General features: G+C 41.3%; 1 protein-coding gene across 1 annotated transcript in view; it reads left to right on the forward strand.

Moving 5' to 3' along the window:
* Positions 1 to 26,612, forward strand: part of LOC108880895 (dystrophin-like) — a 169,394-nt gene that overhangs the window by 85,031 nt on the left and 57,751 nt on the right. Inside the window, 2 exon segments of the mRNA XM_018672611.2 lie at positions 16,870 to 17,042; positions 18,690 to 18,846. Of these exon segments, the coding sequence (XP_018528127.1) occupies positions 16,870 to 17,042; positions 18,690 to 18,846 (330 nt within the window).

The following is a 26,612-nucleotide window of genomic DNA, read 5'->3' on the forward strand; positions in this document are numbered from 1 at the left end:
CCAAGACTGTTTGACAGGCCAACAATAACAATAAATCACTATTTAGTTCAGATGCACTAACAATCTAAAAGTGAATTATTCACCACTTCTGGGAAACTGACCAAGAACATTGGCTCTAAGTGATGACTAATGGTCAGAGTGTGGGTACGAAACATGTTAATGCTATTTTTCCTAATAAAAAGAAATTCAAAGCTTGCGAGAAGGGTAGTTAGTCAGATATTATTTCTGTAGGACTCATTAGATGCAATATCTGTCTTTTCTTTTTCCAGCCAAATCTTGTTATTATTTCATCTATTGTACTTGGCAAAATTGGCGAGTTACAAAGTCTAATTGTGACAGTAATACTCACTAACTCATTATTCTCCTATCTGTTCAGATCCCCATTGGCCGGTCTCAGTTAGTCATGTCATTGGTTCATCTCATGGCCCAACATGACTCACACAGATCTCCCAGGCATGCAGAAAGATGTTTAACATTTACATTTGCATCCGTCTGTGACTTTGAAGTCACAAGGCATACTTACATAACATTTGTGCCTCCTTCAGTGCTGTTTGAGAAGTGCGTGTTGCTGCCTCCACGGGGCTGGCCCAGTCTGTGTGTCTGTTTGCCACCGTTCTCACCCTACCTACCCCCTCTCAACTTCATTTGAGGCACTGAGCCATGGCAGATGCAACAGAGGCCCAGATGAGCACAAGCAATGCTCCTTTCCTTTTCTCCTCATCTCTCTCATTTTCCTCCCACTCCTCATGCTCCTGCTCCTCAGTGATGGAAGCAGCTGTTGTTTGTTAATTTACTTCTTTTAGGTAGCACACACATCTCACAGTGTTTAAGTGGTGTGCTCGTTCAAACACACATTACCAGAAATCCAAGCTCACACACACTGCCACGCATGTGTACACACACACCTTTTTTTCTTCTTAGCACACCTCTCTCTCAATCATCTGCAAACTCATTGTTTGTGTCTATCTCTCTAATTAGACTAATTGAGTTTTCTTTGCTTCGAAGAATCTAACTCATCTTACAACACCGCTCTTGAGAGCGTGGCTTTTGTTTGATCACTCAGAAAGTCTGAGGAAGAGAAAAGGCACAGAAAGATCAAATTGGGGGGTGAGTATATTTTTGTGCAGGCTCAAAACGATTTCCCTCTGTGCAAATCAAGACGAAAAGGAAATGTCAGTCTTTTCAGGCCACACACTGCTTCTCTGATCTTTATGTCTCTCTCCTCGTCTCCCCAGTGCCCCTTGCAGATTCATTTGAATAACCCTGTGGTGTACTTATAAGTGCAAGTTCAAAGCTGTGTCACCATGTCCTCTCCTCATACATTTGATTGAAAGCGGATTGCATTCGCCCTGATTTCTACCGTGAGGTCGTGTTTTGTGTAATGCATGCAGAAACAACAAAGTTGCAGGAGGTTATGTTTTCGTCCCTTTCCAGCCTGCTTGTTTGTTGGAGTTCTCTTATAATCTCATGAGTGGATCTGCGCAAACTTTTTTGAGTCACAGAAGAAGCAAACTTTTCTCATTGATTGATCAAAGGGATGTGTGACTTCTGATTAAAAGGCGTGTAACTTCAGAGCAGATTAATGTAACACCATCAATCTTTGTGGGCCACTACACAGAAGAGGCAAATCCTCTATAATTGGCCCTGTCAAACAAAGTGTGGCCCCTTGAGATCTCATTTACAGCCTGTCAATTTTTTCAGCATTTGGTACTATACACTAGTTCAAAACTACCCTTAATAGCTACTGAACTAATATGTGCTGATTGGACATGAACTGTTCCAAAAATGAAATAAAATTGATTGTTGATCTTTTAGCCCATTTTTATGCACAGTCATAGTCAGCAACATAGTATGGATTCCTGTTTCTCTAAACATCCATTGCCATATGCAGGCATCTCCAATTTATTTTTTAAAAAGTATTTTTGAACCTGAAGCTCCCTGAGCAGTCACCCCATCATAATTCATTGTAGCACAAACGTTTTGTTTCAAAAGAAAATGCGCTGAATTTTGGAAACCTAAAAATGTCATTTCCCTAGGATTCAACAATGAAAAATGGCTGTGAAGACATCCATATAACAGATGACAGATGATACTCTCCCAGAAGAGATGCATTTTGCATCACATCCATTCATTTGAATGATTCGGGTGTTGAATGTATTAATTCTCCCATGTTGGTCTGACATCTGTTACGGGTGCATCTGTACCCTTACTTGTCCTAGAGTGACCCTGTCTCCGCAGGAAAGGGAGTGATTGAATTTTATCATGAAAAGTGATAACACCCACTGTCCCGTCAATAGAGTGCATGATAAACTATCTGTGACAGTGTGTGCATGTGTTGGGGGTGTTATGTCTTTGAAAGGAATGATGGCAGTGTACAAAATAGTGTGTGACTTGTATATATTTTATAATGTGAGTTCAAAGAGCAACAGAGATAAATGACTTTCAATTTATATACTTAAAAAAACTATGTCACATAAATATGACAAACCAAGAAACGACTGTTTGGAGCCATAAAAAGATAAGGCTGTCTGTCTTCACAAGTATGATGCTTAGTGCTTGTCTACAGTATGTCACTATTCAACTGTCACACTGATATTTAGTTATAATAGCACCTTGTTGTTTCAGCTGTTATGTCCCACTGAGTTAATGGGCTCTAAAACTGATTGGTTGTCAGATTAATGATACCCTGTCGCAGCCTCTCTTTTTTTGAGACGTAGCCCTTAAATAATCTCAAAGCCCCTTAATGATTCACAATTGGCCACACCACTGAGTTTCCGTCTCGTCTCTTTGATTAGAGTATGTAGGTGGTCAAAATTTTGGGGAGGGAGGCATCAGACAGAACACCAGAATGATTTCAGGAGTTATTCCAGCTGAATGAAACTTCAGATTTCCATTTCTGCCTCAGGTAAGGTCTCAGAGAATATGTCTCATTAGTAGCAGGAAAAGGTTGTATATGGAGTAAAGTGTGTAGCTAATTAGTGTGATGAATAATTGCTAGAATTCAGTGTTGTGTGAAGTGGTAAAATAAGTCAACTGCAGACGGAAATCTGCGCATGACATCTATAATTCATAACATCGACATCACCCTGTATATCAGTCAGACAAAAAGAAGCTGTATAGTTGAGCTTACCCTGACAGCTTTGGAGATACTTACCCATACTTAGTTTTTGAACACATAGTCTGAAAAATATTTTTGGGTGTTGGCAGCTACCACGGTTTGAGAGCTCAGGAAAACTGTGGAACGCTGTTAGTGACAGCAGAGCCCCGAGGCAGCAGCTAGTGTTGGTGGTTGACTCTTCTCAAACTCCATCGGTGTGGGTGTACAGGCTGAAGAGTGAAAAAGTTCTTTCAAATGGTCCCTATTCCTCCTCTGGAGGGAGTAGTAGCACAGGCAAGTTTGGAGTGTGCTGTCCTGACTTGAGGGTTGACAATTACAGAGTGGGATCTGGTTGCTGTAAAGAAACCTGATGAGGCCTCAAAGACACAGAATATTACCTAAGCCGACATTATTCCCCTGTCGTCTGTCTGGATGAAAGTCAGCAGGGAACAACCAAGATCTGTGTTAGTGAGAAGCAAAAAAAATGGGCAAGGGTGACTCATTTAAGGATAGGATTTTGTATGGTGACGTCTAGAGAACATTGCTTTTGTCGCTGATGAAAAGGAGACATGTATCTCTAGGGATGAAGAGCTTTGAGAGAGAAACCACAGGGACAACAGGACCTATTCTCTCCTTTCAATTTTCTTATTTTCACCTTATGCCCAGCAGAGTGAAAAAAAAAAAAAAAGGAAACCTCTTAGTGCCTGGCCAAAAGAAGAAAATTGAGCATGTGAGTCCACATCATGCACTAAGTTGTTTCACTGTGCAAACCATCCGCAGGAAGAGGAATGGTGCCGTACGCTGATGACATTCATCAAAACCTGTAATGGATTCACAGCGGGAGACTGAATATTAAACTCTAGTCATGTACATGAGAATTGAAGCAGTTTAGACCAGGGTAAAAATGTGCTCCCGCTGAGGCAACACACAGTCAAATCTATTCTACGTCTGATGGGTACACTGGATATCAGAGCGCTGTAGATTATACACCACAAAATGAGTAACTTCTCTCAGGAGTGGCAAATAGCTGCTAAGCTGTGGACAGAAATAGCGACATACAGTGAATGTTAAGACAGTAGCATAAGTAGAGAAAGATATATGAGGAGGGAAGTCAAGGGAAGCAGGGAGATGGGACAGGGAGTGGAACAAATGAAGACAGAGACTCCAACAGGAGTAGTGTGTGAGTGATGGGTGAAGTAATTTAGCACAGCACGACAGAAAACACTGCAACGTTATAGGCCGAGCTCAAGCCTACAGTAAACATTCCAGGAAGTAATAAGCCAACCATCAGCCTGTTGTCGTGGCGATGGGAGGGCGGGAGGGCTCAGAGGGAGGACGACCTGTAGAGGTTAGATATCTCACTCACCTTCCCTGGGCAATAAACTAACTGTGAGGAGAAGGAGGAGGAGAGAGAGAGAGTGAGAGAGAAAAAAGATGAGTAGGATGAAATAGAAGTGCTGAAAGCCAGAGATAGAGGAGGAGGAGGAGGAGGAGGGAGGGAGAGGGAGAGGGGAAGAAAGAGGAATCGGGAGTTAACAGGAGCAGTAGAGGAAGGCAAATATGACTAAGAGAAGGGATGAAAAGTTTATATGAGGGGTAGGTTGGAGAAGCAGGGGTGAGGAGGGAGCACAACGGCTGTATAACCAGAAAAACCACACTGCAATAAAAAGAACTCATCATACACTTGCGCACCCACAGTGTCAGTGTCATAGCTTCCTCCTCAGTTCCTCCTATCTTGTCTTATTGTGTATTCACCAAACACAGCAGGCTTTGTTTTTATCTGGCACCCTGGCAAGGGTCTAATAGTGTTTTGCAAGGAATTCTTAGTGTTTTGTTTGAATCTCCCCAGGGTTTGACTTATAAACCTAGGAAGTAATCACAGCAAAGGATTGGAGGGAAAGGGAAAATGTGGCATGTTCTGGTGAGCAACAAACCTTTACAACCCTGTTGGAGCAGATATGCAAAATAAGCAGTTAGTTTGGAGGTTCAAAAGCTGGAATTTTCAAAAAGCACTTGATCAGATTTAGTGGACTAAACAACCTCTGTCGCCAGCATGAAATACAGCGTGCATTATTACATACTCATGTATCTTCCCCCTCATTTCAGCTGCACTTTATTGGCCATTGACTCAGTGCCCACCAGGGATTTGCAGGTTGTTTTGATTCTTATGAACATCTTTGCTGTCAAGCCAAGGAGCCGCTGTGTGGCTTGGCTGCAGTTGTTTCAACAGTCACGTCTCCTCACTGACTCTTCCTCGTCTTGACCCTTTGTTCTCTTTTAATCAAAACTTTTTTGTGCTTGTTTAAACCACCTGAAATGTCTTTTGTGTTTCTTGAACAATACAGAAAAAAGGTCTTATTTTTGATGAGCACGACCCTGTGCATCACAGACTTGCAAGACACCCAAGGATTTGGAAGAATCAAATCTGGGCAAAAATGCAAATCTGTTGGTCTTACATTCAGGTGTTAAGAAAGATGAGTCAAATGGGATGCCATCTGTTGCTTTGTTTTCTGGATGGGTTTGTAATTAGGAATGTATTTTCTAACATGTCAACCAGAAAAAGCTGAAAAAGCCACAAGTGTATTAAAGCTCTGTTGTTGTGAGTTGGGTTTTGTTCCTTTCTGTCCCCAAGTGGTTGAAAATCTAATAATGTGGCTTTGGGCAGTTTTTGCCATTTATGCTTGATTCCTTAACCCCTTAGGCCACCAGGGAACCCCAAGGTTTTTTTGTTTTTAGTTTTTAAATGTTCCCTAATGAGTTGAATAAATTAGAATCTGCGGTGTGGGTTTCGTTCTTTAGAAATGTCACGGAACAGCTTAGTGATTGGTGTTTGGAAACTTCATGGTCTTATCTTTCCCCTGAACTGCAGCGCTGTTGTGAGTCCCACCCAATGGTTTGTCCCAGAGGGGCTGCACAGGAACTCGGTCTGTAGCTCACAGACAGTAACACACACACACACACACACACACACACACCACACACACACACACACACACACACACACACACCGTTGCACTGTATTTTGGTTCATGGAGATGTGCATCTATCTATCACCAATCATCGCTGCTTGTTCCCTGTATTCTGTTTGAGTGGCTGCTTACAGGGACATACTATTTATAGGCATTAAATTGAGACTGACACAGAGCAGAATGGAAAGTGGGCTCTAGTCATCGATCCAAACAATGTTCAATCAACGGGAAGCGTATTATATATAGATTTTTAACCATAATGAAGCTCTAATTCTCATCCAGTCATCATCTCAAAATCCCAGCTAGGCCATCTGTGGGATCGATAGAGCAGTTATTTGAGGGTGCACAGAAACGGTCAGATTATTTCATCTCTGCATGTTCAAAGCTGGACCCCAACCAGCAGGGCCTCTCCAATTGGGAAACTCTTCCCCTTCAATGAACGATGTGAACTCCCAATAAAATGTCTTGTAGAAAGAGGAAAAGTAAATGTCACATCGGGGCTAAACGGCAAGTCTGAAACTTCAATAAAAGGCAGTTGTAAACAATATGTGAAGAGTGGGTCAGTTTTTACAGGTTCACATTGTGCAGAGATTTTAAGGTTATCCTTTTGTATCCCTGAATGGTGTTTTTGTTTTCACTTGAAGGCAAGGATAATGTTTGAAGTTGAGGGTGAAATGCAGGGCAGGATTAATATTTATGAAGCAAATCTATCAGGAATGAGTCAATTTTTTTCTTCTTTTAAACTATCTATGATGCAATTGATTTGATATGGGGGAGTATATTAAAGAGGATATGTGGGCGGTAGAGGTGATGTTGATGAATATGTGGCTTTTCTGAAAATAATAATACGTGATTACCAGGTGGATTTTGGGGTTGTTATCAGAAACTTAGTTGGAATGTTTTTCTGATGGAGGGCGAGGGCAGAGGGGGATTTGAATACACCCTTTTCTCACGCTACCTGTTATTCATCTGCCACTTTTCTCGAAACAAGCAATTCAAATGACTGAAAAATAACCTCAGGTAATCCTGTCATGCCTTTGTAAGTAAATGCTTCACCTCCTGCACATTTATCTCTACTGTTGCTTTCTTGAGGGTGTTCGGATGATGCCATCTGTTCTTTTACTGATATTATTTCTTGCTTTTTCTTCACTTTTCTTTCTTACTTTTTCTACCTCATTCATTTAAGCATGTACTAATTCATTATCATCCTGTTCCATCCATCAATTTATCTCGTCTTGCCTCTTGCTCCAGGCTGGCCTACAGATCCTGGCTGTCTGCTGTCTTTATATTATAATGACAGCAACTGCCATTTTCAATGAGGGTGTCTGTGTGTTTGAGTGTGACTTTCTTTTTAGAAGTGTGTAACGTATTGTTTGTAGTTTAGTTTGTCTATCATCATGTTTGTATCATCATCAAGTTTTTCTGTCTTTCCCCTCAACTGGAACGTCTTAGTTATGATGTGTGATGGGCCATTGTTTTGACATCAGCACCATAACTCCACAGGACCATCCTTTCGAGTTTGTGTTCACACAGTGGTCTTCTACAGCTGGAAACAACACTTTGTTAGCACAGCGTGCTAATTGGCTCAGTCACTTGACCTCACGAGGCCCCTTTCTTCCCCATCGAACGCAGCAGGTGGGAGGGCTCGTGCGCTAATTGTTCTCCCATCTCAGCTGGTAGTGGAGGTGACAGCAGCCTCAGAACTGATCACGTCACAGTGACTTTTTTAAAAATTCTTCTGTGGTGTACTGAAGCCACATGCTGACAGACCACCCGTCATGGTCAGATTCTGAGTTCCCAGGAGGTGGAGCACTTCAAATACTTGTGAGGGGAGGAGAGAAAGTGAAAAAGATGCCCCACTGGAGGAAAGCAGTGATAAAAGGAAAGAGGGAGGGGCAGGAGTCTTTGAAAGCCAGTGAAGAGAGGGATGATAGGAACTTGGAGGACCCTCAGCAAGCCTCCGGTTTCAAAATCCAGTCAATTCAGCAAGTTGATTTTCTTCAAGTCCGGAAATCTTTTTGCCTAAAAAGATCTGTAATTGCGGAATTAATTATCTCTATTATGTAATGGAGACCTCAGTTTTGGTGTTGAACTTTGTTAAATGTATAATCTTTAACATTTTCATGAAAATAAACCTTGTTTTAGTTACTGTTTGTGGCCATTTTATCAACCAAAGGAGCTGGAGGGTGCTGGGGATTCACAAAGGATTCACAGGAAACATTGCATGTATGTAACCCAGCCTCCAAGTGTCTTGATAGACACACAAAAACACAAAAGGCTCTCCAGAATCAATAGCTGATTATCGGGCAACAGCACAGAGCGCTCCCTAATCAATTTCAATTTCCTTGTTTAGTTGCTTGCATATGAATTTCAGGATGTCCTTTCCTCTTGCTTATGATTACAAGGATTTGACTTGTGGTCTATTATTGGATCCCTGGAATAAGTTATTAGTGATCTGCATGACCTTTGACCCCAGTTGTCCTCTCTAATGGCAGCCCTGTCACATCAGTGGAGGTCAGGTGGGTCAATTGAGTGTCGGACAGTGGCTTTGTAATATCCCTGTAATGTGCAGGGACATGCTTTATTGCTTTGACTTTGCTCTTCACGTCATGTTGATTTCCATTACACTTAGTTGGCTCTTGTTTTATGTTTTATGCTATCTTGGTTTTTATCTTGACTTGAGAGGCCATACAATTGTTCTGATTTAGACAGAAACTAGATTAGCAAGGCCTTCACCAGAGTCATGTGAACAGGCTTTGTCAGATATAAATATGTCATCCTCGCAGTGTGAGCTCTGAGCTCTGAGACTGCATCATGAAGGGAATGACTTTTTCTGCTTTGTGAATGCTGTTGTCCTCACAGCCTATATAAACACTTTTATAAATAATTTCTGCGTACGTGGTTGAGGTAAATCAAACACTTTCTAAAATGTAAATCAGGGTCTGATGACTCAAACATGCTATTGAACATCAGCTTTTTGATAATTATGGTCTGTTCGTCTATTAACTATTTTTCTTCATTCATCCTCCCAGCTAACAATTAAACTGTGAGCTGCAGTAACCTTGTGTTGACAAAAGTGAAGTGTGTGTAGGATGTGATTGTTAAAGCTCCCCTCCTCTGCTCTCTGTGATTGTATTCTCAACAAAGAAAAAAAAAAATGTACATTTTTGTGTTTAAGTAAAACTAACTCTACTTCAAGTGTATGTTTGAATGCAGAGCACGGGACCTCTAACAGGAAAGAACAATTCATCTCTGCACACCCACTATGATTTTCTCCACAGTTTGGCTATTTTCTTGTACTGCCAAATGAGCAGCAAAGAGGAGCTACTCTGCCTGCCAACTACACACATATGCACACACACAAATCTGATCTCCTCAGAGCGGTGCTGCCCTCCCAACAGGAAGAGGAGTGTCACTGATAACCTGGGGCACAGGAAGTGATCTCATTGGATGTGGCCCATTTGAGAGGCAGAGAATTACTGTGGAATGCTGCAGATACATAGATTTTTCAGACACTATACACTGTAGTGGCAGAGGACCTGGATTAGATGGCACTGGATGAATCTTTGATGATCCGACTGGAGAATAGCTACTGAGAAATACCATGGCAGAGCGGTCGGCTGTTGGAATTGGGCTCCGGGTATATTTGTGTATCTGTGTTTACGTGGCCGTCTGTGTTCATGTGGCCATGTTTGTCTTTGTTCACTCTGGTGTTCAGTTGCTCTGTTTGTGATCCTGCAATATGGTTGCCCAACTTTATTTAGACAACATGTCCTCTGCTCCCTCTTGACATCAGCTGAGACGGCAAACTGTTTTGCTTCTGCCCCCTCGATCTTTGCTGTTGCTCTTTGACTCTTTCACATTTTCCCTTTTGACAGTCTTCTCTCTATTTGGATTTTTAAAGCCAAATAGGTTTATAGTGAGACAAGGTTAGCCACATTTGTTTGACGATTTGACCAAATGTATTTATTAGATTCAATACACCTGCTCTTCTCTTGTTTTTTTTTCTCCTTTTGTCCAAATTTTTTTCTCTGGGGGTAGTGTCTCCTCTGTTTTGGCTTATCTGAAGAATAAAATGCTCCTTGACAAATGCAATTGGCCAGAATGAGTGAAAAAGTAGTAAAAAGTCTAGTATGATTTAACAGTTTTTGCTGGTTCATGAATAGATTTTTAAAAAACGTTCTTTTATTCTTGCTACACTGAAGTGATCGTAAGGCACAGTTTAGTTTCCTCAACCTTCCTGGTCTCTTATTATCTATTACACACAACCTGAATTATTTGTCAAAGATACAGTTGTATACCGCAGTAAATCATTTTTAGAGTAGCATTTTTGAAGCAGCAAATCAAACCATAAGTGCAGTATTAGCATATTATCGTTCTCAGCAAACAGTTGTCTCTGTCCACAGGCTCAGAGCAACATTAACATTCATGTTCTGTTGTGTTTCTGGCCACCTGGCGAAGTCTAATATTCACTCTCATTTTTGCTCTCCTCCAACTCCTGGGGGAAATATCTTGGTCTTTAGCTGATGTAAAAATTTAAGTAAACAAAACATGTTGAATGCCATGAAGGCCGAGTCAGTCACCACAATACTGATGCAACATGTGGCTTCTGCAGCCGGAAAAGGGAGCAACCAAAGCTGCGTCTTTCTTAACCCTCCTTCACACACATGACCTTTTATTATTTTATTATTCCTTCTTGTCTTTATCTTCGTATAAGTGTTACTCCATAGGTTTTGTCGTTGCCGTCTCTCTCTTCATATTCAGTCAACTTTATTCCCCCCCTCCTCCTCTTTTTGCCTCAGGGAGTGGAAGTGTTACATTCTTACCCCTGTAATGGTCCTAATCCGCTTAGCTTAGTAATGTAGCCCAACATTAACCCCCACATCTCCTGCCTTAGGCTCCATGTATCTGTGTGTTTGCATCCTTAATAAGTGTCTATTTTTGTGAATGACAGTCTTGGATTTAGAAGTTTGAAGTTGAAGCATCAGAACCCTTGGTAACCCAAAATTGTCAAACTTGTGTTGCAAAAAGATTGTTTCATCTCTTTTTTTCCCTTTTATTCTCAGTTTCCACTCATTGTCATATTAGTTACACTCATAAAATGTGCCAATTCCAACCAGTTAATTTTAACATCCTTCACTGGAAAGCCCTCAAACAGTATATATTTGTCGGCATACATCAAAAATGCTGTTTAAGGGCCTTGGGTATGTAAATATTTTTAATTAGCTAAGCGCACTTCAAAGTCTTTGTCTTATGAATATGCAAGATTGTATTGTTTTTTTCCCCCCTCACTTGACAGCCATCTGTCTGCGTGTCTTTGATGCACACCACATGTCTACCCTGCTGTTCAAAATGCCAACACACACTCACGCACAGTCACACAAATTCCACATACAGGTTTAATATATGGAATGCATTTTAATGCTTGCACCTCTTTAACATAGCTCCATAGACCACAGCTGGTACCCAAGCCTCTCCAAACATGTTTTAACTTAAGACTTCAAAGCATTTAGCCTTTGTTTTATAGTATGAATTTTGGGGCTTGCTTAATGCAATCATCTGCAGGCAGATGGTATTTACATTGTCAGATCTTAACTGTAACAGGCATCAGTAGATTCTGTAGTTCTTTGTGTTGATATTTGATGAAGAGTTTTCAAGGAAAGGTGTTCTTTGTTGATTAAAATGCAGAAATATGGCTCTCTGTGCAGCAGGTCATATCCTCCCTGTCCTGACAGTCACCCCATCATCCCAAACTGCCATTACTTTCTTTTTTCTGTTCTTTTAACAAAACAGCCACATCTTTTCATCATTCCACAGCTAGACAGGTAGAAAGTTCCACCAGTGAAGCTCTGCAGGCTTGGCCCCCTGCCCTCACGTTCTTTCCTTCAACCTTCTCAAAGATCCTTTTTCTTCTGCTACTGTCAGGTTGCACTTGCATTGTACCCACTTTGTCACTTTCATCTTGCAGCCACTCCTAGTTTTGTTCATACTGAATACTAATTTACTGACTTATTTAAATTCCATCTAAATCTTACTTTACTCTGAAACTCTCATCTTTCTACCATGCTCTTGCCGCACAGGCCTCAGGAAGTGGGTGTGTAGTGTGTTGAGTTAGTTTAGAGGGGGCTGAGAGAGAGAGAGAGGTAGAGAGAGGAGGGGAAAGGGAGGATACTGATTAAAATAATAAACAGCTGTGTGAAAGAGTGGGGCTAGTGGCCAGAGAGAACGAGAGCAACAGAGGAAGAAGAGAGAGGGATGGGGACACCAGCCTGGGAGTTTGTGTGACCCTCGAGGGAACAAAAAGCTAAAAGGCTAAAGGAGAAACATAACTTTTAAAGAAGTTTCCTCATCCCAGGAGGCGGGAAAGGACGGAATTACAAACGGATCAACCTAACCTATCTCTCAAGTGGGAAAGAGATAATCAGCAGAGCTCTGTCTCAAAGAGGCCGGCAAGTCAGACTCGCTGTCCAGGATCGAAACGCCGAGCCTCGGAGCAGCCTCCTGCCAACACGTGGCTCCAGAAAAAGAAGAAGGCATTCTTTGACTAAGTGGCCCAGTCATGGCAGTGATTAGGAGGGTGTGATAGAGCGAGACCAGACCGGGGCTTGAGACCCGAGGGGCTGGTAGGAAGGCAGACACTGAGGGGACTCTGTCTCTTTGAGCCCGTGTTACCTTTACTCAGGGGAACGAGGGGGCAAACCATGCGCCTCTTTGTGCCGCTGTCTCTCCTCTTGAAGTGTGTGGGGTTGTGTGACTGGCAGGGATAAAGTGCTTTTTATCTGCGTAATTGAGAACAAACGCCCCAGCCCTGCCCTGGGTTGGGCTGCCGGACAACGTGTAAACAGCTTCCTTCATATCCAGAGGGGAAGTGGAGGCAGGGAAGCATAGCAAAGTTGAAGGATAGAGCCAGACCTGTCCACGGCCGCTCGGCGCTTTACAGCTTGCCCATCCCTCAAGACACAAACCGTTATCTCCACTTTGCAGACCTCTACCTAAGATTTGCTGGATTTCCCTCCCAGTTTCAGGGCCCCATCCCTGGCCAGAGGAACTCCGCTGTCAGCCTCCAGCCAATACTTTGTCAAACCTCCAGTGGCACCAATCGTCCCGTTAATCCAGGTCCCAGATCTGAAGCATGACTGCAGGGTAGCTGTCACTCCCCCTACCCCTACTCAGCCTGGCTGCTTGTCCGAAGAGGATGCTACGAACATGTGGTGGGATTGGGCGAGCACACACACCGGCGTGTATGCACAAGTGCTGCCAAGGGGTGTGTGAAGCGTGTAAATCGCCTGTTTTGGGACCACGACCTGGATTTGACCCTCTGGTGTTTTTTTCAAGAGCTGGTTTTCTCTATAGTCAGATTCAAGCTTGTTCAAACTTTGGATTTACTATTGATCTCAGCCCTGACCTCGAAGGTTTTGATCATAATCACTGGAGGACTTACCCACCTTTTCTGACTCCTTATCAGCCTTTCACCAGTATGACAGAGGAGAGGATGTAGGCACTGGAGGGAGTGGGAGGAGTCAGTACACACTCTCCAATATGATTGGCTTGAACTTCAGCTTGCAGGAGTTCCTCAGAAAGTTTGAACAGGTATACATCTATTAATTTTTGAGGTATTTTTTTTAATGACAACTTGGCACTGGTCTTTCAGCAACTTGGCCTTTTGAATGCATTTCATTTAAACAAGTATAAATGCTGCATACAGTGAGTACAAACAGAGCCACTATTCAACTCCCATCTTCCCTTGTATTTGTAGTGGTGGACCTAATGTAGTCGGCTTTATGAGGTCTGAGCAGTCATTACTGGACTCATTAAAATGGAATAATCGGTTCTGGCCTGCTTTGCTAGTTATTAAGGAGCGCTACCATGCAGAGAGAGAATTAGTATAGAATCAGACTTTGAGTCTTGAACTGGGCCTAATTTGTCAAAGCAGACCTTTACTGTAATTGTGTTTTTTAAGGGCTAAAGACAAACATGGCCTAGTCTAGTGAGGGTCATTATTTAGGTGAAATTATCATCAACAAGACAGAGTGCTTGTGTGCATTTTACTTCAGGCACACCATAACCATGTGTTTATTGTTTTTATCCTCTATATAGCTCTAAGTAGAGGTTGTAACTTAAGTTTCCAGGCCAGACTCTGTCCTGTCCTGTCTGCACTCCAGTGGACCCAGAGCCAACAAAACTCCATCACTCATTAAAGTGTGCATGAGATGCAAAACCCATTAACCTTTCTGCTGCTTTCTACCCAGTCGCCCACACATACACATCGCTGCATTCGGTTGTGTGTGTGTGTGTGTGTGGTGGTGTGTGTGTGGTGTGTGTGTGTGTGGTCAGCTGAGTCAGTAGCCGTGTCTGTGCTTTTTTATATATTTGTATATCTGGTGTATTCACAAATATGTGTCGCTTGCTTTCATAATTGCAGACATGTTTTCTCTGTCTTCATTACCTTCACAAGTCGCCTAAAGCTAAAGGCTTGCTTGTTTGTGTGAGTGTGTCTTTTTAGATGGGAGAGAGATTCTTTGCCAGAACTGAAAACTCTATATTGAATTAATTTCTATCAATAGTGGCATTTTGTAGCTGACATGGTGACCTGTAGCACACAAATGTGCTTTTAACACAGTGTGTACATCTGTGTTAGTGAGAGAGAGTGAGAGAAAGTGATCGGTCACTACTCTTAAGCACCTCAGGATACAAGTTGACATACACAAACAACTGGCTCAATGTCGTCTTTCACTGGGTGAAATGAGATTTAAAGGGAGCATTTGTAAATGAATATGCACTTCTATATGCCCACACAGTCAGTGCCTTCTGTGCTGTGTGCATATGTGCTTGTGTGTGCAGTCAGTGTTACTTCCAGTGGAAGTAGAAGTGCTAAAGAAAAACAAAAGGGAAGCACTTGGGTAATGACTTGAAACACAGCCAGCTGGCTCGGTGGCAGAATGACTTTCTGTCTTTCACTCTATGTCTGTCCTTCTGTCTTTCTTTTTCTCTCTGTCTCTGTCTGTCTGGCTGTCTGTCTCCTCCTCTCTTACTCTCTCTCGTCTATGACCTTTCAGAGGCATTTGATTTGTGTCAAAAAGCCAGCAGGCGATTATCCTTGCAGATCACAGTGGAGGGATTTGCTTCAGCCTTTGTGAAATGTCTATTGGCATTCAGTAAATTGCAGCACAATGCCACTGATGACTGTGGTAATTGATAGTTGTTTTGTGTGAGGTCTGGTTCTACTGTTGCTGGACTACATTTCGTCCACTTTTTCCCAGAGCACAGTTTACAGAGTAGCTGAGCTGCTGTCACATGTTCCACTTTACTGTACACATGGCATGTGTGGTCACGTGCATCTAACATTCAATCTGTGTGTGTCTCCCATGTGTATCCCCACATCTTCAGTATCTTTCTTGCGTGCGTGCTGGTATGTGAATATATGTGTGATGATGGGATTTTCCTTCTGTTGCCTATTGTCCATTTTTGTCATGGGTGATTTTGGCTGGTGTTAAATGATTAGTGTAGTATCACGTTCATGCCATTAAAGCACATGCAGTAGATCCATTTTATTTTCCAGGAACAATGTGTATGTAATATCCAGAAAATGAACATTTTTTACTTAGAAGACTCTTAATTTAAAAATGTACGCAGACTGAGAATAATCTCTCTTCCTTTTATAATTATTAATTTATTTTAATAATGCAGAGACTACTATAAAACTGTGACGTGACATTAATAGCATTTTCCTAGATAAGGCAGTTTTATAGCAATTGTAAAGTGAAACTCTGTTAATAGCATCATTTCCAATCTGTAATGCTACAATGAGAAGGATACACAAGTAACAACTTCAGGCACTGAAGATGGGTCATTTCACACACTGTGCCCAAAATTATTATTTTTTTTATTAGTGTACTGTTGTAGGCTATAGGTCTCATTACACTTTACTTATCTACACCAATTCTGTCCCATTTGCAAATCTGTCTCTGTGCTGCAGGCAGTGTTACACTCCATCCACATGGTATTGGAGTCTTTTCTTTATCTGTAGTTGAAATGGGTTGAACTGAGGGGAGTCCCAGTAGAGAGAGAGAGAGAAGAAAATAGAGCAGTTTTACACATCTAAAAATAAAACATTTGACAGGATCCTCTGCTTGCGTCAGCCCCCCTTGTGGTTCAACCCTCACACACAAACACTCACACATACCCTTTGAGACATGGTTGTGTAATAGAGCTGCCTTGTTAAGGACGCTCACACATGCGTACACATGGAGAAATCGTGCTTCGTCACAGTGTTGAATGTGACGGCCTCTTATAGCCGTGCTTGCATAAATGCATAGTATTTTTGGAATAGTACAGCATCACATTAGCATTGCATACTGTATCCCAGCATAAAATTAGCAACGCTTGCTTTGGTGTAGCCCTGGTATAACCTAATGCAGCATTAGTATGGAGACAGATGTTGCTTTGGGACTTGCTCCTGGTTGGGTTAGGCTTTCCAACTGAAAGGGTGGAAGTGAAAATCTTTTTTTGTCAAAAAGTACCTTGAGGACGTTTCATGAAAATATAAACTTCTCTGTCCTCTGGAAATGTTGTGAGCAGAACACTGTGAACTCCCTTAAGACTAGTCAAGACTAGCAAAAGTCCAATGTTATTTTCGGTTCAGGAATAATCAGCTGTGACAGCGCAGAAGACCGTGATGTCCAATTTTGGGTGTTTGCGATATGAACTTACTTTTGCTGTCCTTCACTGTATATCTGCAGAGACTTTCTCCTGAAGAAATGTTCAGCTGTGAGTTCCTCTTCTTCTCTCTGTGTGTGTTTGTAGGACATCCAGGCTGAGATCGATGCCCACAATGACATCTACAAGAGTGTGGACGGGAACAAGTCGAAGATGGTCAAGGCTCTGGGCAGCTCAGAGGAAGCTGTGTTCCTCCAACACAGACTGGATGACATGAACCAACGCTGGAGCGACCTGAAGGCCAAATCAGCCAACATCCGGTCAGTAAAACCCCATCGAAAACTTGAAAAATGTTTTTTTCCTCTCTCAGCTCAGATTGCAAATTTCTGCTCTTTTGCTGCTCCCAACTCGGGAAAGAAAAAAATAGATTTTGGCAGAAGGTCTCAATCATGGCAGTAGTTCGAGTAGGTCTCCACTTCAGTTTACTATTTTATCAACCAGTGAATTGCATGCTGCAGAAGTAAGTTTCCAAGGGAGAGTGTGATTCTTGTGTATCGAATAAGGAAAAAAATGAGAAAAAAAGAAAGATCAAGAACTCAAACAGTGAATCACATTTCAAGAGTTAAGGTCAGTCCAAGGGCACTGTTCTTTGTAAACTAAGCAAAACATTGTACTCTGTGCTTAACTTATATATTACTATTATATTATATATTACTGTTGACCATTGAGGTACTCTCAGCTCATATAAAAGAATAAACATGGGACTATTCGTGATGGAATGTCAGTATCAATGTGCAAAAACCACACATGACATACAGTATTCATTGTGGAGTCTTCATGTTGGTTGTTGTGCTCCCTATCAGCTGTACAGATACAGTAGCTGCTGTTTTCCATTGTGTTCACCATAGAGCACAGGGATGGAAAAAAGGGTCCTGAGAGCCACCAGCGTGGCATATAAACTTCTGAGGACACAGACAGTGCCGCGTCAGCCACAGCCTGGGCATAAATAAATATGATTGGTGATGGCTGACGGTGAAGAGGATGAAGAAAGTGAAGGTGGAAGTGAAGCTGACAGGGCCAGATGGAGATGTTCAAAGACAAAGAGGAGGAGAGAGGGAGGAGAGAAGCATCTCAGGAGCACAACAAAGCTACAGGGGCAGGGGGAAAGGTTAGAGAGGGTGAAGAGAAACTGGGGGGGTTAAAAAAAGGTGTGGGGAAAGATTCTGCGCTGAAGCTTTTTCATTTTGAAAGGAAAAGAATAAATGGGAGTGAGTCAAGGTCAGGCGGTACAGACATAATAGGCTGGACTTGTTCCACAGGAAGACAAGGGAGCGGAAAACTAGACAGCGAGAGATCGCTTTGTGTGTGCGTGTGTGGGAGGTGGGGTACTGCGTGTGTTGATTGCATACAGCCCATTATGTCTTAATTGCAGTACATGTATAATTAAGGCTAACTCGACGAATGGCAATATGAGGTCTGTGTACACAGTGTTCAGATACATAATGCCCACAGGAGAGTAGAAAAACAAAAGTGCTTATCAACACATATTGCATGTGTGCTACCACCCACGCAACTAGCAACCAGCTGTGTTCCCTTTAACAAATAACATTTACTCCACAAGGCCAGCAGCCTCTCTCAAGTGGTCAGCGATGAGGTTTTTATGGAGGTTTTTGTGATAAAAGCTTTTTAGTTGGTTTTCATAAGCTTAAGTATTTTACATAATCAGTTCACTAAATATAAAAGAATATATGTGGCTTTACTTCTGTATAAATACAATTATCAGCCTTTAATAGGCGCTAAAACTGCCTTTATATTAATGTAAACCAGTGTGGGCATATTGTGAAAAGTAAGAACAGTGCTGCAGCACAGATGTGTCTCTTGAATAGACCAGTTGATTTGTCAGCACAAGACTGTGCTTCAACAGTGAGAGCTGAAAAAGCATATGGTATAACGGTGTACTTTGGCAGAGCCCACCTGGAAGCGAGTGCCGAGCGCTGGTCTCGTCTGCTGGGCCTCCTGGAGGAGCTGTGGAGGTGGATCTGCATGAAGGATGAGGAGCTGGCCAAGCAGATGCCCATCGGAGGAGATGTACCCACCTTGCTACAACAGCAGAACCACTGCACGGTACGTACAATCGCCACAGGCAATGTTCCTGCCACGCTGTGCAAGATTTATCATGCCTTGTCCCTCATTGTTTTCATCAAGTTTCCGCCGGTGATTTTTTTTGAGTTGGTCACATTTTGACACTCTTGCAAAAAGTGGAGTATTGGTTTCTTCTATAAATGTTTTAGCATGTTTTAACCATACTCTCAGCTTTATACATCAAATACAGTTATCTACTGTATAACTATCAAAAGCCCTACTTTAATGCCCTAATGAGATGTTCTCTCTTATCTTTACCTCATTAGACCTCTTCAGGGTTCTTTGGGTGTGTATGGACTATGCTTGATTGACAGTTCCCTGACCTGTCTATTAGTTTTCTGCTCCTAAAAGGGTAGAGAAGTTTATCAATTCCTGCTGATTTGTGGAGTTTAGCAATCTCGCAAAATTTGAGCTTTACCCATCTAATTAGCCAAAATAAACTTAAACACCTGAGTGGGTGTGCAGAAGCTTTAAGTGAAAAGTAACTGGGTGACTGAGAATTTTCATCATAGGATAACGTGACCACCACCGCCGCCACATCCTTAAGTTACACAACCATTGTCATCCTTTTGACTCAAGGGTCACAGTTTTACCCTGACACTGAGCTGGCTTCACAATACCAGGACCATGAAACTGATGAAACATTGTTCACTTTATTATTTACACTTGTGCTGTCCTACTGTGGTGTCAAAATGTCTTCTATGGAAAAACAAAGCCTATGTGTACAGTGTATACATAAAAACACACTCATCACTTTGAAACTGCAACTGAAACTGCAACAGGATACAGTGACTGTAAAGCAGTTGAAGTTATCACTGTGACATTATCAAGCATCAGGCTCGTTGGCAGTGTGGTTACAGAACATCCAACTAAACTACACATCGCAGCAATCAAGCTTAGTCACAGCATGGTGTTTTACGTCTCCATGATGTTATGGTCATTCAGCAGCAGCTGTACACAAAACTTTCATCAGCGAAGAGTTAAGGACTAATATCAAAATTACATCTACACAATCAGAATTGTTGTTCCACCTATTTCATTCTAAGAATTATTGTTATGTGTCACTCTTATACCACACTGTATCATTTATTCTAACAAGCGATCAATAACACCATTGTGCCGACCCATACACTCATCTGTCATTACTGCCATTTGTCATCCATGTTCCCCACTGTATTATTTATTGTAACCACTGGTTATTGTGATAGTGCATTGCAGTGTAATTGCTTTCAGATAGATGACTCACCCTGTGGCTACTCCCAGTCCGCCGGCTGCCACTGCCATCGAAGTTACTCTTGACATTGTAATGCGTTTCTCCGCACCCCGTTCGCCACACTATTATTTTGTTCCCTAAAATGCTTTGAGAGTAAACACGCGTGCAGCCATGCATGGGTGCAGGATCACAAACACAATTAGACAGATCAGCAGACACCATTGGGGCACACACAACAGACAAACACACTCAACCATTTCATACATGTAAGAGATGTATTGTGCGATGCTTGCTAGACCTTCGTACATTTGTCCCTACTTCAAGGACGTATAAGGTTTTATAGCAGTGTGATAAACACTTCACAGCATGAGTATTGCCACATCTTGTAGTGTAATAATCTAATTATATATTACATCACATTTTGGTAGAGACAATACCAATCAAGACTTATCAAGCAATCACGCACACAGAGACACAATAAGTTTCAAAAAAGCTGAAATGAACATTTCCTCAGTTGTAAGGAGGTGTATCAAATTCAGTACTACTACATGGGAGTAGTACTGACAAAAAAAAAAATAGACAAAAAAATAGACAACAAATGCAAAAAGAAAAATTATATATTTTAAAAGTCTAAAAAAGGACAAAGACAGAGATAACTGATCTGCTGTTGAGACAGATTGGGGCCCTTTCCAATGGCAGATGATCAATTTCTTGGCTCCTTTAATGCCTGCTAAGTATAGTCTTTTAACGATTTAATGAAGAATCATCATTCAAAAGCAGAACAGATTGCGAACAAAAGAAGAGTTTTCTGTTTTCTTCGAGATCATGAATAAAAACTTATTAAAAAGAGAATATTGCAGCCAGGACAATGCTAGACCATGTGAATATATTGTACACCAGGGGGCAAAAACAGTCAGTCCTGAGAGATGCACTCTATGTAAAAAGAAAGAGATAACGTTCCACACTGTTTGCCCATTAAGGAACCAAGAACTCAGTATCTTTAGTTTTAGTTGTGCTCATGCTTTGCGAGTTGAGACAATTAGTGGCTGTTCCAGCTAATCAAAATCTGTCCTCTGAGGTCTGAGATGATGTTGAGGCTCGCTCTGTATCTTCAACCCAACACCTGACGGCAAAGAAGAGACAAGCTTCAAGACAACAGATCAGACAAGCTCCATTAGATAAGGAATGGGGCCTGAGAGCACACAATAACTGCAGGAGAATACAATCTTCCTGCATCTCCACTTTCACCTTCCTTTTCTCATTACCCTCTTTCAGCTCTCCTATCTCATTTACTGTCATTCTTCTCTGTAGTGTCCAGCCAGGCATTGGTCTCCTGTCTTTTGCATCTCCTTTCTTTACACTCTTCCTTTCGGTCTCCTTCCTCTCTCTGTTCCTTTGTTTATCTCCAGGTCTTTGGCTTTGAGAATGCTGAAACAAGAAATAATGGAACAGGGGAGTTGAAAGTGAGGAAGGCTCACTTTTCATTTAGACTATGTTATATTTTTCCCTTCACTTCCGTCTCCTCTGTATTCTTAATAGATTGGCCTGGAGGTCTCTCCGACCCTGAGAGTTATGAGGTGGCTGAGCAGCACAAAGAGCTGGGGCTTTGAACACGTCATGCTCTATTACTTGCTTACACCAACAGACACACACATTTCAAGTCCCCTGCGCTCACGCGTACATCAGCACACACCTCAGTCACATCAGTGATTCGCTCTCACACACGCACCAGCTGCTCTGTCAGCGAGATGAAGGAAATGTGTATCACTATATGGAAATTGGTATCTATGAGGTAGGGAGGGCTTAGAGGGGCTAAGTGGAAAAACCTGTCTTTTTTCTCTCCTCTTTTTTTTTTTTCTTCTGCGAGACTTTGAGAGATAAAAGGAAGAAGGCTAAGCCACTTAGCCCAACAGAGAGCAACGGATATTGCTGTTATTAAAGAATCAGAGGGAAGAAAAAATATGAGAGAGCAGGGGTCTGAACATTCAGGAAAGAAAATGATGGACAGGAAGCAGCAAACAGAGCTACAGTTAGATCAGGACAAAAGAGGAAAGAACAATTTTTATATGTGGAGGAAAGGAGGTCAGCAGAGGCAGAAAAAAGACAGATACGGTGTACGTTCATCTGTTTTTGTTTTTTTTAGGATATTCCATTCCTAACACAACTGTTGCTTTATTCTCTGCTTGAAAGAAGCTGTTTACCTGGCAATACATTGAAAGAATTTAAAGTGTGAGCAGAAGGGAGGGGTATTGTCTTGTCCTACTTGGGTGACTTCTCGCTCCCTCCTCTCTGTATTGATCTGTGTCTGTGTTTTTCTCAGCTAAAATGGCCATAATAGCATTTATTAATTGCACATTCAATTATCCAATAAAAGGCCTTCGTCAGCATTCATCTGATTAAACTCATCAATCCGCTCTATTAAATTAACAGCTCTTAGATCAAGGAGCGGGAACAGGGAACCAAATGCTTGTGGCCATTTTTAATGACTCTTATCTTTTAGCAACAGTTGGCATTTTGTCTACATTGTTGGGACAGCCCAATTAGGTCTTCAAAAGCTCCTCCAAATGATTCAGAGTGAATAAATATGAAGACAGGTAAAGCAGGATTCTATTTAAATTCAAATGTAGTTCTCATACTAGTCTGAATATGCTGAATTAGTGTTAATTACCCTATCTAAAGCGAGGAGGATCTAATAATCCGCTACAGAACCCATCTTAATCATTGTGCCTGCATGATTGATTAGCACCATTTGCACCTGAACGGACAGGTCGTAAAGGAGAATGAAATGGTTTAAAGTGCTGCGCTGGACTTTACCTTATCTCTCAGGAAAGGAAGGACTTTTTTTTTTAAACTCACAATTGCCTCACTTTAGGTAACTTTTAATTGTTTTCGTCTGCTTCCTCTAGACTTGAAGAGAGCACTTTTGTGACTTTGTCTGTAGCCGTGTCCCTAAATACAGTTTTGTTTTAGTTGAGTCAAGTGCATTCTTTGCGAAACAATATTGTCCACCATTGGGGAGATATGTATATAAGAAATATAAAACATTGCAACATTAAAGCTGCTATAATTAATATTTTTATATTAACATTGGCTCAAACTATGTGCAAAGTGAAAGGGGTTCACAGGTAGAGATGAACCCACCTGACTGCAGTTTCCCTCAGTTGAACAGAGCTTTACAAGGTGTTTCAGGTTGTTGTTTTGGTTGTTTTATGGCCCACAATTTTCCTTCTTTACTCTCACTGTGCTCATCAGTGTCATTCTCAGTTGCAGCCAGCAACAGTTTCAAAAAAATAGTCCTGAAAACAAGACTATGCACCACCTAACCAGCATGAAACGGTTACTAACGGGTGGACATAGTGGACCATGTAGCATCTAAAGAGCTATTTGCCTTAGGAGTTCATGAAGACCAAAAAAGAAGAGGTGAAGTTGGACTTGCAATGACTCCAAATGAAAGTTAATGTTGCTCCATGTCTGCTGGTAAATAAGCAACAGTTTGCTAAAGTTCACCTTATCAGCGTTAAAGGTGATATGTCAGTGTAGTGTTTACTGTCAGTGACAATATACAACAAAGACACACATGACATCACTATGTTTGCAGTGATGTTTGTAGTAGTAATGATCAGTAATAATAAAGAGCAGAGTTGCTTTGGGAATGAGAGACTATTTAAAAATATTCATTTTGCAACACAGCATTGTGAAATAAATATAACCAATACATATTTTAAAGAAAATCATAGAATAGCTTTGTGGTGTCAGGAACTGTCACTGAAGAAACGTATGTATACATTATTATTTAACTGTGCCTTCGTATTTTATTAGGTGCAAAGCAGTCACAGGTTGGTTTCTAACACATCTATCGGCATTTTGCAGCCTGTGGGCATTTTACTTATTAAAAAATGGTCAAGGCTTGAAGCAGTAGATTAGTCAAGCATGTCAGAGAGTATGATTTCAAACAACCACAAGCCATCACTAGCTTTTAGCTGTTGTAAGATAACAGTGGATGTTGGGCCAAAGGAGCAATTAAATTCTTAGGCTGAGTCATTCTGGGGTTCCTTTGTGTGCAGTTATAAAAATCTAATTTGGCTGAGAGTACAGTAGTTCAATACCTAAAATAAATACTTGTTTCTATTGTTTACTTTTATTAGCTACAGAAATTAGAAGTCAGCATCTTCTTGACAGCTTGAATGTGACTCGCCTCTTATTTTGGCTCTTTGAGTCGAGAGCTGGTGTGTTGTAGTGGTCCTTTTGGGAGGCTTATTTTCTTCCTGGAAAAAGATGAGGGGTGTGGTAATATTGCAAAGAGGCTGAGATAGCAGTGGTTTGAGAGCGGGAAAGGGGGATGTTTGGCAGAGCTCTGAAAGTAGCTGTGTTGTGATGTTATCTTATCGGCACCACAGCACAGGGCACACAGCGATAAGAGTTTGCTGTGCCATTATGGCCACAGACCTGGACACAAACACCCCCACACAGTCACTCAGATACAGAAATACACACACACACACAGCCAAGGTCACGGTCACTCATAGCTGCGAGATAGATGCCATAAGTATTGTGGTACTGAAAAGACTTCTTTCTTCTACTAGTCTCCACAAATCACACAAGCCCAGACCATATTCTGATGTACCAGTGCTGCAAACTATTAAAAAGAGGAAGAGCAAAGTGAGGACCTGCCCCTTTTTATCTTTGACATAGACAGCCATGTCTTATCACTCATGGGCCAGCTGGGATTTGCTTGTTAAAAAAAGCTTTATTCTTAACCTGAAAGCAGTACATGTGTTTGATATTTACCTCTCATGCACCCTGTGAAAAGTGTGTCCCAGTGTGACACTCTGATATTGTGAGTGTGTTGAAGTTTCACTAAAAGGGCTTGTTTGAGTGTTAGGGAAAGGTCTTTGGTGTTTTCGACTGTCTGAACTGCAAAGATACTCAGTGGCTGGATGACAGGCAGGGAGGTTGTTTCTAACACTGGGAATTACGTGGCACTACTTGTGTTGCCATTGTAACAACCTTCTTCGTGTTTGACTGCATCTCTCTGGAGCCAGTTAACATTGAAGGACAGTGTTTGGGGAGAACATGGCTGTCGTAAATTTCAACATTTATTGTAATAGACAAGTAATACAGTTTCATTAAGCGAACTAGGGGCGGGTAATATTATTATTATATTAAGCTTGAGTTTCAGGGTTCATTCTTGACCTTGGAATTGGCAGTAGACTAAACAATCTGAACACAAGGTCAACATAGTATCTGTTCCTGAGCTTTTAGTCACATCACTCTGTCCTCATCAGCAGATGGAGTTTGCGCTGCTGGATTTGTGAACATCAAGATTTTTTTTTCTTCTGAGTACTTTAAAGGACTTAAATGTTGACCTTATTGATCTGGGAATCCGTTAATGAAGATGTTCATAATTGCTTAATCCTTTAAGGCAATTAAAAATCAAAAATGCCAAACATTCCAGTTTTTCAAATGTGAGGATTTGCTACTTCTCTGTGATTTGTATAGTTGTTAATTGGATAACTTTGGGTTTTTGTCTGTTGGTCAGACCAAACGAGCAATTTAAAGTTCTCACTTTGGGAACTCAGCTCTGGGAACTTGTAATGGGCATTTTTCACATTTGTTTTAGCATTTTATAGCCTAATGATTAAAAAAAAAAAGAATCTTGATTGATAATGAAAGTAATAGTTAGATACAGCCTTAGATGACACTGAATTATCAACCAAGCTTAAAGCAACATTCAGAAAATTGTATAAATCACCAGTGTTACATAGAGAACAGATTCGAAAGTGGAAAGAAAGAAAGAAAGATATAGGCAGGAGCAGCAGTTTGAGTATTCACCATTAAGTAGGTCAGCTGAAACTAGTCTTCATTCCAGTCTGCTGACTTGTGATCAGAAATCAGCTGATAACAGCTGCTGTTACTGTGATATGTGTCTATTTTTGACAGAACAGTTTTAACTTTAAAATCTACTTACAAGTTTTTTTCTAGAGCTGTAACCCACATCTCTTGGTCTTCATCCGTAGATGGAGTTTGCTTCCTTGTCATCAGTGATTTTCATACAGCTAAAACAATGCTCTATTAATGTAGGAAAAGCATAATGCAGAGTAGACAGGCTGCTGGTTTGGTGTTGTAAATACTAGTTCCCTTTACATGTAGTTGTAATCAGGCATCTCTGATTTATCTGACCCAGGATGCCTCCACCATGGATGTTGTTTGTGCTCACACTGAGCTGCCTATCTGTTGTTTGCAGGAAAGAATTTTATTATGACGTCACAAAACTGATATGAGAATATTTTACTTGCTAAACTATAGCAATATGCAAACAATATTTGTGAATAAACAACCTCTTCACACTCAATTCAGTGCCCTCTAAAGCCTAATTTAAGCCACCAATAAACCTGAATATAAAACATTAACCATGAAAAACTGAGAAGTTTGGTTTTTACTGGTAGTTGTCTTCACAGCTTAGTCCCCCCCCCCCGTTCTTATCTCTGCTCTCCACACATACCTCTTTTTTTCCCTCAATCACCTCTCATTTAGT

This window comes from Lates calcarifer, linkage group LG7_1, assembly GCF_001640805.2.
Source record: "Lates calcarifer isolate ASB-BC8 linkage group LG7_1, TLL_Latcal_v3, whole genome shotgun sequence".
NCBI classification, from domain to species: Eukaryota; Metazoa; Chordata; class Actinopteri; family Centropomidae; genus Lates; species Lates calcarifer.